We start from the raw sequence: 14,024 nt of genomic DNA on the forward strand, positions 1-14,024 counted from the left end.
CCTAAAAGAGGGGACATATATTCTGCCTCACTCTCTGGTTTTGTTTTGGTTTCCAGGACAGCCTCTGCAGAGGTGGGTGAGGAGGATGGGGTATTTGTTGCAGTATTTAGTTGAGCGAAACTAGAAGAAGAAAGACACTGAAAGGAAAGAAAGAACCTTGGAACATGAGGGAGGGCGATGTCAATATTTTCTTGGCACATAGTAAATGGCTGTGGAACGAGGGAACAAACGACCATTGGGGAATGGCTTATATGTTGCTAAAGTGGTTGTCCTGTATCTACTCCATGTAGGGGTGAGGAATTTGCAAAGAACTAAAATCAGTGATGTGCACTTAATTCTGAAACCATGGGAATTCCAAGTTAGTAGGGTACCTTAGACCCACGCACAGCCAACTCAGGGTGGGAGCACTCCAACTGCGAGAGTCCTCTCAATGGGTGAGCGAGGGCGCAGCTTCCTGCACTCAGGCCAGAGTGGAGGCTGCTTCCTCCCTGGGCATTTGCTTACCTTTCAGCCAGCTCCTGTACTCCTTCATGTCCCCTGTGAGGTAGCCCACTGCTTGGAAGAGGCTGATGCCCCCCAAGCCTGCAGAGCCCCGATGGGCTACCCCACTTTCTCTCCTTTTATTCCTTTCACTGGGTTTTTCCATTTTCACAATATGGCTGTCTTCATTGGATGACCGGAGATCCTTTTAAGAGAAACCATGACAAACTATCATATAATACAGCTTTTTGACAGCAGGGGCACTTGGGGATAGGGAAATTTGTCAGCTGTTCTGATAAAGATAAACGATCATAAGACCCCTGTCCACTCTCTATTGCTGTCCAGGGTGCTGCACGCAGACCAGTCTTTCAGGATGACTACACATTCTTCACTGAAGAGTTTCATAAACTTTTGTGCTGTGGATCCTTTCTGTCAGTTTGGCAAGGCCATGGACTTCTTTCCAGAATCATGTTTGGAAATGAATAAAATAAATAAGATTGAAAAGAAAACCAGTTATATTTAAAAATTAAAAAAAGTCTGTGATAGACCTACAGGTGCAGCCTATCCAATACCTATTATAATTTCAAAGTAGCAATGAGTGAGTATGTGGGGCCCTTCACCCCAACTCAGGACAACATGATAGGGCCACCTGAGATCCAGAGCTCACTATAGGGTCGCCTGGGGCCTTTATTGTCCAATTTCTCCTTCTGCCTAATCTTGCTGCCTTTTCTCCTCTACAAGTATTGACCCCAAAGGCACACCCCAGTAAACTTCTTACATGCAAATCTCCATCTCCAAGTCAGCCTTCTAGGGCAAACCAACCTGTGACAATGGAAAATAATCCCAGTACGGTTAGGGCTGTTGTTCATTATCTATGTTTATAATTCAAATAAGTGCTCAGTTCATTGGAAGTTAGTGAAATACAGGTAAATTATTTTCCCCATCCAAATTCATACCCCCTCAAGTCTATCTGTGGACCCCTTGGTCAGGACTGCTTGTTCTAGAACTACACTGTCCCCTATCATAGCCAATAGGACACGTGGATATTGAGCACTTAAAATGTGGCTAATCTGAATTGAGATGGACTCTAAGTGGATTTTGAAGATTTAGTATGAGAAAAGAATGTGTAAAATATCTCAATGATACTTACACTGATTATATAATGAAATAACAATATTACATATATTCATGTATATTAAGCTAAATAAAATATAGTATTAAAATTAATGTTACCTTCTTTTTACTTTAAAAATATGGTTAATAGACATTTTTAAAAAGATTTTATTTATTTATTTAACAGAAAGAGAGAGAGAGAGAACACAAGCACAGGGAGCTGGAGAGGGAGAAGCAGACTCCCCACTGAGCAGGGAGCATGATATGGGGCTCGATCCCAGGACACTGGGATCCTGACCTGAGTCAAAGGCAGATGTTTAACAACTGAGCCACTGAGGCACCCCGTTAATAGACGTTTAAACATACATGTGTGGTTCATATTATATTTCTATTGTACACTGATGGTCTATAGATTTCTCTAACCTCCTCCCTATATCAAAACTCCATGTCTTGAGGATATCAGTGAAAGTGGTAGAGTAAAGGCCTCCACAAATTCTTTCATAAAGGCAATATGCATTCTTTTCTAGCACACATAGAACATTTTCCAGTATAGACCATATGTTAGGCCATAAGATAAGTAAAACATTTTTACTGATAAAAAAGTATCAGTAAATTTAAAGGCATTGAAATCATACAAAGGATGTTTTCTCTCTCTATAAGATTTTATTTATTTGAGAGAGAGTGAGAGAGAGAGAGAGCAAAAGCAGGGGGAGCGGCAGAGGGAGAAGGAGAAGCAGGTTGCCCTCTGAGCAGGGAGCCTGACTCGGGTATCCATCCCACAACCCTGGGATCATGACCTGAACCGAAGGCAGACGCTTAACTGACTGAGCCACCCAGGTGCCCCTGTTCTCTTTCTTTTTAAAATATTTTACTTTTAAGTAATCCCTCCACCCAGCATAGGGCTTGAACCCACAACCCCAAGATCAAGAGTTGTGCACTCTACCAACTGAGCCAGCCAGGTGCCCCCAAAGTATGTTCTCTGACCATGACGGTGTGAATTTAGAAATCAAAAGCAAATTTGGGAAATAATGTGGCAATTAAACAACATACTTCTAAATAATCAATGGATCAAAGAGGAAATCAGAAGAGGGGCGCCTGGGTAGTGCAGTCCTTAAGCGTCTGCCTCCGGCTCAGGGCATGATCCCGGCATTCTGGGATCAAGTCCCACATCAGGCTCCTCTGCTGGGAGCCTGCTTCTTCCTCTCCCACTCCCCTGCTGTGTTCCCTCTCTCGCTGGCTGTCTCTCTGTCAAATAAATAAATAAAATCTTAAAAAAAAAAAGAGGAAATCAGAAGAGAAATTAGAAAAATACTTTTGGGATGAATGAAAACCATAACACAAACTGAGGGCTTCAGAGGGGAGGGGGGTGGGGGACTGGGATAGGTCAGTGATGGGTATTAAGGAGGGCACATATTGTATGGTGCACTGGGTGTTATAAGCAAATAATGAATCATGGAACATTACATCAAAATCTAAGGATGTACTGTATGGTGACTAACATAACATAATAAAAAATTATTATAAAAAATAAAACAAAAACACAACATATCAAAACTTATGGGATGCAGCTAAAGCAGTGTTTGAGGGAAATTGTAGGTGTAAAGACTTATGTGAAGAAAAGAAATATCCTGTATCAACAACCTAACCTTTCACTTTAAGAAACTAGAAAAATAACAGTGACCTAAACCCAAAGCAAGTAGAAGGAAGGAAAAAATAAACACTATCATGAAAATAAATGAAATAGAGAAGAAAAAATATAGAAAATCCATGAAACTAAAAGACAGTTCTTTGCAAAGATCAAAATTGACCAACATTTAGCTAGATTGACCAAGGGAAAAAGAGAAGATTGAAATTACCAGAATCAGAAATGAGAGAGGAGACATTACCACCAACCTTCAAGGAATAAAAAGGGTTATAAGGAAATGGATTCTAAAGAAATAAATAATTGTATGCTAACAAATCAGATAACCTAGATGAACTGGATACACTCCTAGATAGGCACAAGCTGTCAAACTGACTCCCGAAGAAACAGAAAATCTGAACTGACTTTCAACAAAGTAAATGATTAAATTAGTAGAACAAAAACAAAAACAACAAACAAAACACTTCCCACAAAGAAAAACCCAAGTTCAGATGGCTTCACTTGTACATTCTGTCAAATCCTTAAAGAATTAATTCTCAAAAACTAGAAGAGAGGGCAATAATGCCTAACGCATTCTATGAGGCTAGTATTACCCTAACACCAAAGCCAAACAAAGACATCACAAGAAAGAAAATTACAGATCAATCTGCTTTGTAAATATAGATGCAAAAATCCTTCACAAAATACTACCAAGCCAGATTCAGTAACATATAAAAATAATTATGGCCAACTGGGATTTATTCTCAAATTCAAGACTGTTTAAATATACAAAAATCAATAATTATTAATATTAATGGAGTGAAAGAAAAAACCCACACGATTATCTCAATAGACACAGAAAAATCACTTGAATTCAAGTGATTTATCTTTCCTGATAAAAACATTTAGCAAACTAGGAACAGAAAGGAAATTCCTCAACTTAATAAAGGGTATCTAGTAAAAACCCACAGCTAATATTATACGTAATGGTGAAAGATGGGACTCGTTCCCTTTAAGATCAGGAATGAGACAAGGATGTTGGTTCTATTGTCACTTCTATTCAACATTGTACTGCAAGTTCTAGCCAGAGCAATTAGGTAAGAAAAAACAAACAAAAGGGACCCAGATTAGAAAGAGAGAATTTAAAACATCTTCATTTGCAGATGGCACATTCTGTTATATGGAATCTTCTTAAAAAAAAATCTATTTAAAAATTTCCAAAAACTATTAAAGTTAATGGACAAGTTCAGCAAATTTCCTGGATAAAAGATCAATATACAAAAATCAATTTTATTTTTATACATGGGCAATGAACAATCCAAAAATAAAATGAAGAAAACAATTCTATGATAGCATGAAAAAGAATAAAATATTTTGGAATAAATTAAACAAAGAAGGCTTTGTATACTAAAGGTTTTGTACAAGTTTTTTTTTTTAATACTAAAAACTACAAAACATTGAAAGGAATTAAAGACTTAAATAAATGGAAATATATCCTATGTCCATGGATTGGAAGACTTGTTAAAATGCCAATACTCCTCAAGTTGATTTACAGATTTAATACAATCCTTATCAAAATCCCAGCGCCTTTTTTTTTCCTGCAGAAATTGAAAGTTGGATCCTAAATTAATATAGAAATTCAAAGGTCTCAGAATAGATAAGACAGTCTTGAAAAGGAAGAACAAAGTTGGAAGACTCACACTCTTGACTTCAAAACTTACTACAAAGCTACAGTAATCAAGCTGATGTGGTACTGGCATAAGGACAGACATATAAATCAGTTAAACAAAGTGGAGAGCCCAGAAATAAACCCATGCACTATGGTCAATTGGTTTTTGGTGGGAGTGTCAAAACAGTTCAATGGAGAATGAATAGCCTTTTCAATAAATGGTGCTGGGACAACTGGATATGTACTTGTAAAAGATTGAGGTCAGACCCCTACTTGACACCATATATAAAAATGAACTCAAAATGGATGAAAGACTTACATGTGAGTGCTACGATATAAAGCTGTTAGATAAAACATAGAACTAAGTCTTTGTGACTTTGGATAGGAAAATGGTTTCTCAATATGACACTAAATGCATACGCTATCAAAGTTAATATAGATAAATCGGATTTAGAATCACAAACTTTGTGCTTCAAAGGACACTATCAAGACTGTGAAAACACTTACAAAGTGGGAGAAATTATTTGTAAGTCATATAATTGGCAAGGGTCTAATATCCAGACTATATAAAGAACAGTTACAACTCCACAAGAAAAAGACAAATAACCCAATTGAAAAGATGGGCAAAGGACTTCAAAAGACATTTTTCTGAAGAAGATATACAACTGGCCAGTAAGCACATGGAAGGATGCTCAACGTCAATTTGACATGAGGGAAATACTCCTCAAAATCACAGTGAGATGTCAGCTCACATCCACCCAGGCTATTAATAAACAGACGGTAATAAGTTTTGACAAGGAGGCAGAGGGCCATGACATGTACATTGCTGGTGAGAATGCACAGTGAAGCAGCGACTTTGGAAAACAGTTTGGCAGTGCCTGAAAATGTTAAACATAGATTTACCATATGACCCAGGAATTCCACTTCTGGATACATGCCCAAGAAAAAGAAAAACATGTGTCTGCACAACACCTTCTACACAAACGTTCACAGTAGCATTTTTTGTTAATGTGCAAAAAGTGGAAACACCCAAATGTCCATCAACTGATGAATAACTGATAAACAAACTATGGTATACTCATACCATGAAATATTGTTTGGCCATAAAAAGTAATGATGTACCGATTCATGCTACGACAAGGATGCACCTGAAAACATTATGCTAAATGACAGAAGCATTTCACAAAAGCCCATATATGATATGATTCCATTGACATGAAATGCACAGACTAGACAAATCCACAGGGACAGAAAGCAGACGGGTGGTTGCCAGGTGTGGGGGAGGGGGGAATGCGGAATGACTGCTAATGAGTATTTTGTGTTTCTTTTCGAGGTGATGACAATATTCTGGAATTCACTGGTGGTGATGTTAGCGAACTTTGTAATTATGCTAAAAACCAGTGAAATGTATACTTTAAAGGGGTGAGTTTTATGGTATATAAATTCTATCGCAATAAAAAAAAAAACCACTTTAGTGGTCCTGGTTCCCTCTCCACTGTATCAGTTCGGGGAGTGTTAAAAGCTAGCATTTGAACACAGGCCTTACTTTGGGAGATGATGATAAGGTAACTCAAGGGAGCAGGTCTAAGGCGAGAGATTTGGGGGACCGGTTGGAAGACTGGTGTGCGAGTGTGTGCATTCCCTACTTGTCTTTAAAATCGTGTTGCACACAGAACCACATTTTTCATCGTAGGCCAAATAGGACCAACCAGGGATGTGACCTTGTGCTGACTGGGGGTAGAATGTTCCCGGGCAGTGGCCCTTCCCCGCCACTATACGACTCGTGCCCTGGGAAGCTGGGAAGGCAGCGTCTTTCACCCCCCTTCCTCCCCACCCCTCCACCTGGGAAGCATGCTTCGAGGGACATTCCTCACCTTCTCCTCAGGCATTTCCAGGAGGGGTAGGGCCGGGTGTGTATCCTGGGGGCTTGAGGGCCAGCTCGGGCTGGTAAACTCCGACTCATAGAGTTTGTATCTGCTGGAAAGAGGCTCTGCCAGGAGAGGGCTGTTGTGAGTGTCAGACATTTCCCTTGGGGGGCCGTCGCTCAGCAGTCCTGCAACTGGAGAGGAATGGGGGACAACGGTGAGCCAGGATGGGGCCCCGAGGGACTTGGCTGAGGCTGGATGGAGGCCCCAGGAGGCACAGGACCAAATGTTGCTGCCAGGGAGGCCTGGGGCCATCCTCCGCCCGTGCAGGCTTACCTTTTAAAATCCCCCCATTCTTCCAAGTCCAGATGACAGTCCATTTCTGCTGTGAAGAGTTCCCTGACCACCTGGCTAGAATAGATGCCTCTCTTCTTCTTCTGATTACAGAAAGAGTTTTTTCTCTACTTTTATATTATCCATTGTGCTATCTTACTGTAGTTGTTGTAACTATACTTTCTCTTTGACAGGCACACATAGATCCGGGTCTTTTAACAGAGTGGGCATCTAAGAGAAACACATTTTCTTGCTTGCTCTGGAGCTGATATTGATTATGGGCAACCTCCAGTCCCCCCACTTCCCTCTGCCCTCAGTGCCCTTTCCAGCACCTTCCCCCTCTTCCTTCCCCAGGAACAGTTCTGGTATAATCTACTAAGAGCTGCGCGCGCCAAGCTGTAGGTCCCTCCGTGTGGGGCTCCCTTTCCCTTCACTACCAGGACCGGGGTTTGTGCCATGACTGGCTTGTGGGGCAACCTCTGCCCGCAGTCCTCAGTTTCCTGGTTCACTGCGGCTGCTGCCCGGTAGAGCTGACTTCTTCCTATTCGGCCACTTTAGCTGTTCTCTTCTTTGGCCTCCTCTGGCTCAGGGATGGATGTCTTCATTTACTCTTTTTTTGACAGGTGGCTTTGGACCTGCACAGCCCCCTCTCAGTCTGATCTAGCGTTTTCCCTATTGTTCCACGCGGCCTCTCCTGAGTTGCAAGACAGCGTATCTTAGGATGGTGTTTGCAGATCCCTAGCATGGGTGCTAGCCTACTTCTGCAGACGCCGTTAAGGGGCTGCACGGTTTGCTTCCAAACCGGAGAAGTCCCCTTCCTGTGCTTGCATTCATGCCCTTTCCAGGGGCTATTTCCTACTCCCAATGACAGGAATTCTTGTTCTTCACCATTGCTTCCAGACCCTGCTCACCTTGCTGGTGCAGAAAGCCCTCTTCTTTGAGGCTTATGCTATTCCCTCACTGCTCACTGCTGTGTTCCTGACTTCCTGGTCATTCACTCGTTCAGGGAAGACTTTAGGGGCTCCTATGAGTCATCTTCGACTCCACTCCAACAATTTCCAGCAACTTCCATGTCTGGACATTGACACTGACCTCATTGACATTAACTCATCATCACTTCATTCTCTGACATCGCAGACCCTTGTCTTCCTCATCTCCAGGGACCTTCTCCATCTCTTCTTTTCAGCCGCTGATTCCCATGGTCACCACATGGACTTGATATCACACAAACTACGAAGTCTCAAAGGTCAGGTTCTCTCCTGGGGACTTCTAGCTCACCTGCTCAAGTGCGCCCGCTGGCCCAGCGCTTTCACTTGCTGGAGACCTGCAGTCTCCCAGCTCTACCCACCCCGTATCCTATCCTGCCTCCTTAACCAAATTAGACTTCACAGCCCATCATTTCACTTCTCTCAACACCCTTGCCCTGCCCTCCCCACTCCCTCTCTCACGCCTGTGTGGTGAAATCCTGGCCAGGCTAAACCCAACCCTCCGTCGCATCCGGGCTTTCATCAAGCAACTGAGCAGTGCCTGAGAAAAACCGCACACCTGGGTAGGCTGCCATCACTTTAGGTTTACGCTTGCCATACTCTTGGGTGGACTCTCGGCACTTCTCTTTCTGTCTCTGGCCAGCCCAGACTGGTTTCTGCTGCTACTGCCCTTGCCGTAAGACCTCCATGCTGGCAAATCCAAAACAGGGTTTGGTCTTCATCTCATTAGACCCTTCAGGGCGTCCACACAGCTGACCATCCCTCCTTGACACACTCTCCTCTTTTTGGCATTGACATCGATCCTCTCTCTAGCTGCTCCTTCACACTGTCCTTGGCTGGCTCCTCCTGTAAATACGAGCATTCTGTTGAGCTCTGTTCTGGACCATTTTCTTTTCACTGATACTCCTACCCTGCTGACGTCAGCTCTCACCATGGCTTTATCCTCCGTTTGTATACCTACGACTCCCAGATCGAACATTTTCAGCCCAGTTTTGAGCATTGGATTCACAGATTTAATTGTCTACTTTACACTTGCATGTGGATGTTCCAGAAATAGCATAAAGTTAATGCACTGAAACAGCTCCTAATATTTCCTTCTCAGATTCTGTCCTCCCTGAAAGGTGCCCACTGCAGGACAAGTCCTCTCTCCATTCCAAGCTACTCCTTATAATACCTCTCCCCTTTCTCCCAGTCCAGTAATTCTTCCTCTAAAATACACCTGGATGCCCACTGTCCCCATTTGGCTGCCATCACCTCCTACCTCTGCTCCAATAACTCCCAATTGGACACCCCACTTCTCAGATTTCTCCTGCACTCCATGTTCTCCGGGGCCATCAGTGCTGTCCTATCATTACTCTATGCCACTCATGTCTGTTTCCTGCTTCAGTCCCTTCAATGGCTGCGGATGGAAACACAGGCCTTCGGCATGCACACAAGGCACTGAACCACCGTGCTCCTGTTCTGCTGTAGCCCATCCTGGGTTTCTCCTGCCCCTCGTCTCTGAGCTCCACACTCGCCTCCTTTCAGTGCCTAGGCATTGAGCGCTTACTACTTCAGGGCCCCTGCAAATGCTGGTCCGTCTGCCCAGAAGGACTCTCCCTGGCTCTTCACCTGGGACCCCCTTCCCTCAGGCATTATCTCCATACCACTCGTCAGAGAGGCCTGCCTGGATCGGCTCCTGACCACGTTCTCCTGTCGCACACTCTCAAGGCACCCAGTATCTTTCCTCACAGCATTTTTTGCACCATGCAATGATTGATTTATTCGTATAGTGTCTATCTTCCCACCAGAACTTAAGATGCATGAGGACAGTGACCTTCTCTGTTCGGTTTACTACTGTACCCCTAGCTCCTAGCACAGGGCCTGGCACATAGCAGAGGTTCAATAAATAAGTAGTTAAGTGGGGGAAGGAAGGAAGAAGAGAAGGCTACAGGTAATTGCTAGAGTGGGAAAACTTCCTTACAGAACTTTATCAATCACTGTGGGTCTCATGAATCTTGAATGGTTTAAGAAGGGCAGGGGCCACCAGTCTTGCATTTTTGAGGCAGAACTCCGCCATGTCTAACACCTATCCTCATCCCCAGGAGTTGCTCATTTAAACCATAGCTGATTTTTAGTGTGAGTCTGCAAATATCATTCCGATCCAACTTCTCTTTCTCTTTGACGTTGCTCTGGAAGAGGGACCTCTCCTCTGTTTTGATCCCTCAGGTTGAGTTTCAGTGAGTTTCAGAATGCCCTGGAGGGGGCATGCTGGAAAGGTTTAGGAGAGGGAAAACCAGCAAGCCTGAGAACCAGGGCGCTCTCTCCCTCTGGTGGCCAAGAGGCGATATAGCAACCTAGTCTCTTGTTTGGAGATTGCTTCCAAGACATCCGGATGAGAAGTGACAGGCAATCAGATAGCTAGACACATGATCTGCGTGACACCATATATCTGGATAAACAGGAGTGTTCTGGAAAGACCTTGTGTTAAATTCAGTGGCTGTGAATTTCCTTTAAAAGTCTGGTTGAAAAGTAACTTTTCCCCCCAAATGTATTTCATTAAATCTAAGATGTTATCATCTGTAAGATGATCATTGTTTGGTGTATGACCAAGAAGAAAATGCTGCCAATCAAAATGGTAAGATGCAGATTGATTTGAGAAATGTTAAAATATGAGATCAATGTATATTATACAGTCAAGGAAATATTTTTTAGGGATGGGGCTCAAGTATACAGGAGTTTGAAATGGGTACATTCAGGATTATTTTCTAGATAATATAATCCATACACACACACACACACACACACGTACAGATTTTGAAGCAAAATGAGTTTATACATGATGAGTCCTTTAAGAACAGGGGCTTTATCTTGTTGATTTCTGTATTTGCATTGCCCAGCAGAGAGCCTGACACATAATAAGCCCTCAATATGTGTTTAATGATTTACGGAAAGAATGAATGATTGTACAAGGGATGTACTCTCCGGAGACATCTCCAAAAAGGCACTTTCTTCTCTACCTCTGAGTCTTTCCTGTATGCAGACAACATTTACAATTACAGGTGGGGAAATTAATGCCCAGGAAAGCAAAATGAGAATTATTTCTCACACGGATTTAACTCTCTGCACTTTCCAAAGCAAGCTTGCTGCCTTGTGATGGCAACAGGAAGCAGAGACCCAGGGAAACCAGCGACTTGCTGCAAAGTCAAGATCAGACCCGGCTCCCCAGACTGGGCTCCCCACCCTTCTGTTCCTCCAGCTGCCTTGCAGGGCACGGCTGGAGGGTGCAGGGGAGGGGGGGCTGCTCCGGAGCCTGGGTCCCGGCCCTCAGCCCAGTTCTATTTCATAAGCACACACAGCCTCGTCAGGAACAACGTGATTGCATCTCCTCTGGGGAACACAGCGTTCCTTTGCCATGGGAATGTTTATCCTGTTCAACTGGGGGAATTTTGGCTTTGGGGTAGGATTGAGACGTGCAGCAAGAACGGCCTTGTAAAGAGAAGGTCGCTGTGTCTGGAAAGAGCACAGGCTGCCAGGCTCCACTCTTTCTCTGCTGCGAGAGGCTCCGTGGGCCTCTGTTTCTCCCTCTTCAAAGGGCAACGTGGGACTCTTAGGGCAGTGAAATTGCTGACTTGGTTCTTGGCACGTAGTGGGCGCTCCGTGATTTCTGGTTTCCTTTCTTCTTGAGCTCCCACAGTGAAGGAAAGATGGCTAGAGCAGCCCGATGAAGTACAAGCTGGCTGTCCGGAAACAGAACGCCTTTCAAAAGTTTCCATAAGGCGTTGGCCACTTGTTAAAACTGGACGGTGCAATCCTTGCCTGAGCCACGTCCCGTCTGAAGGCGGCAGGCCTCAGAGCCCATTCCCAGCTTTGCGCTCAGCCAGTGCGTTAAACCGGCTTCCAAGAACACATAATTATCTGCTTGGCGTGCAGACGCTCTCCTTGGCTGCCCGCTCCTCCTCTTCTGCCTCAGAAATACGGATGGAAAGGGCTGTTGGATCAGCCTCATCTCTCTCCAGAAAGCCAGGTCTTGTGTGTTTCCACAAGGGGGCTCCCCAGATGTGAACTCCTCCATCTCTTTGTAAGAATGCCCTTTGTTGAGGACCCACTGTGTGCCCTTGGACTGCCCCAGAAGCATCGGAACCGCCTGCACAGCACGCTCACGTTTGGGCTTGGGCGTTAAGGAGAGGGGGGCGAACGGACTTTCAGGGCAGGGGAAGGCCATGACAGAGGGGATGCGGGGCCAGCTGCGGGAGCACAGGGCAGCTCCCAGGCATGAAGAGACTGGGGCCCAGGCTTTCATGTTGGGATTTGGCTGAGCAAGTCAGAGAGAGAACAGTCTAGGCCAAGGAGATGCCTAAGAAAATACATACATTGTTTGTGCCGGGAAACCCCAGTTGTAGACCCTGCTGGAACATGGGGAAGGGTGTCAGGCAATAAAATGATGAGGGTAGGGCGTCAGAAGCCAGACTGGGAAGGTTTCTCAGTCCCTATATTTGGACCCCAATTCTTCTTCCAACATTTAGAAACCACGGCTCTGACTCTATTTTGGAAATGCTTGTCTTACAAGACTATCTGTCCCTGGTAAGCAGTGCCAAAGCATGCCCATGCTCAAAGAGGAGGGGCGGTGTCCTCTCTAGCACATTCCTGGCGTCAAGGGAGAGCACGGACTTGTGCCTGGAGGGGTTTCTTGAGTTGTTGGTGTGGATTAGTGCAGAGTCAAGGCTCCCTCCTCACCCACCCCCGGTGGCCTACTGGGTGTAAGTATGCCAGTGACCGTGTCACCCAGGGCTGAACCTACAATGGGCTCATTAATGTCAGCATCCATCCAGCTGAGTTATGAGGTCACAGCAGCTCTACAGAAGACAATGTGATTAGCAGGTTTTCCAAAACATTTGCTGAATTAATTTTGCTCAAGATTTTGCAATTGATACAATTATGGAAAACCGTTTCCATATATTTCTACAACTTCAGGACCAAAAAGGATATTCTCCGCCTCCCTCAAACAAGGAAGGAATCCACTTTTTAGTGCTTCTGACAGTTGGCCGGTGTCCCACGACCCCATGAGGTAGGCTGCTCTCATTGTGAACATCTCTGTGTACTAGAAACCCTTCGATCTATGGAGCTGACTACAAGTGCCTGGGAGTTTCACCCAGTACTGGTTCTAATTCCGTCCATCCTATCTGCATAGTCGGCTGTACTCCCTTTCCTACATGAGAGCGCTTTAGAGAGTGATCTTAATCTTCCTTCCTCTGGGGCAGAACTCTTGGTTTTCCTTCAATTTGGCTCACCCAACAAGACCCCCAGACTCACTGCCATCTTGCTAGTGGATCTCGGTGACAGCAGGATCAGAGGCAGAGACATGACTCCAAAAGGACCTTGCTGAGTCAGGCTGGGTCCCTGGGCCAGGGCTCTGCTGATCCCTGAGCCGAGTGGACAGCTGCTGAAAGGGAGAAGTCAGCTGTTCGGGGCCAAGTAGATGCTGGAATGGGGGCAGAACAGATCCAAGGATCGTAGCTCAGGGAGGCCAGGGAGGGGGATGAAGCCAGGATAGGCCTGGTCCCTCCACACATAGGGCAGGGAACAGGGGAAGGGAGGAGCTGGCAGCTGGGCTAAGGTGAGAGGGGCCTTTCTCAGAGCTGGCTCGTGTAAGAGGCTGGCTGAGAGCTGCTTCTTGTTAGGGGGCTCAGAGTTGTTCTTGGCAGCTCTAGCCCAGGGAGTCTAATGCGGGCTGAGAAGAGCCTGACTCACTGGGCCAGGGGTCAGGTTGGGTGGGAGGGGAGTTGGGAGGCAGCGCAGTCTCCGCTGGGCCATCTGCAGACTGTCAGGGTGAGAGATGGCTGGTGGTCAGCGCCTCAGGGGGTTCTCTGTCTACAGGGACAGTGCCTGTAGCTGGGGACCTAACCAGGCCCTGGAGTTGGGGTTGGGGGAGGAGGCCGAACCTGCTTGGATCTTCTCCTTAGATCTCTGATATCCTT

The 14,024-nt window shown here is 45.2% G+C and overlaps 1 protein-coding gene across 4 annotated transcripts in view; it reads right to left on the reverse strand.

The window, feature by feature from the left end:
- SLC14A2 (solute carrier family 14 member 2) overlaps positions 1-13,551 on the reverse strand; it is a 65,577-nt gene extending 52,026 nt beyond the window's left edge. For 2 of the 4 annotated variants that reach the window (XM_044382976.3, XM_044382975.3), the window contains exons 1-2: positions 6,758-6,925; positions 505-685 (exon numbers count right to left, since the gene is read on the reverse strand). In XM_044382976.3, the coding sequence (XP_044238911.2) occupies positions 505-685; positions 6,758-6,907 (331 nt within the window). In that variant the 5' untranslated portion in view covers positions 6,908-6,925. Of the gene's footprint in view, positions 1-504; positions 686-6,757; positions 6,943-13,359 lie in introns of those variants that run through there. The other 2 variants (XM_026496228.4, XM_057313116.1) reach the window with 2 other exon arrangements.
- Between the last annotated feature and the right edge of the window lie 473 nt (positions 13,552-14,024).

Source organism: Ursus arctos, unplaced genomic scaffold, assembly GCF_023065955.2.
Source record: "Ursus arctos isolate Adak ecotype North America unplaced genomic scaffold, UrsArc2.0 scaffold_17, whole genome shotgun sequence".
Lineage (NCBI taxonomy): Eukaryota > Metazoa > Chordata > Mammalia > Carnivora > Ursidae > Ursus > Ursus arctos.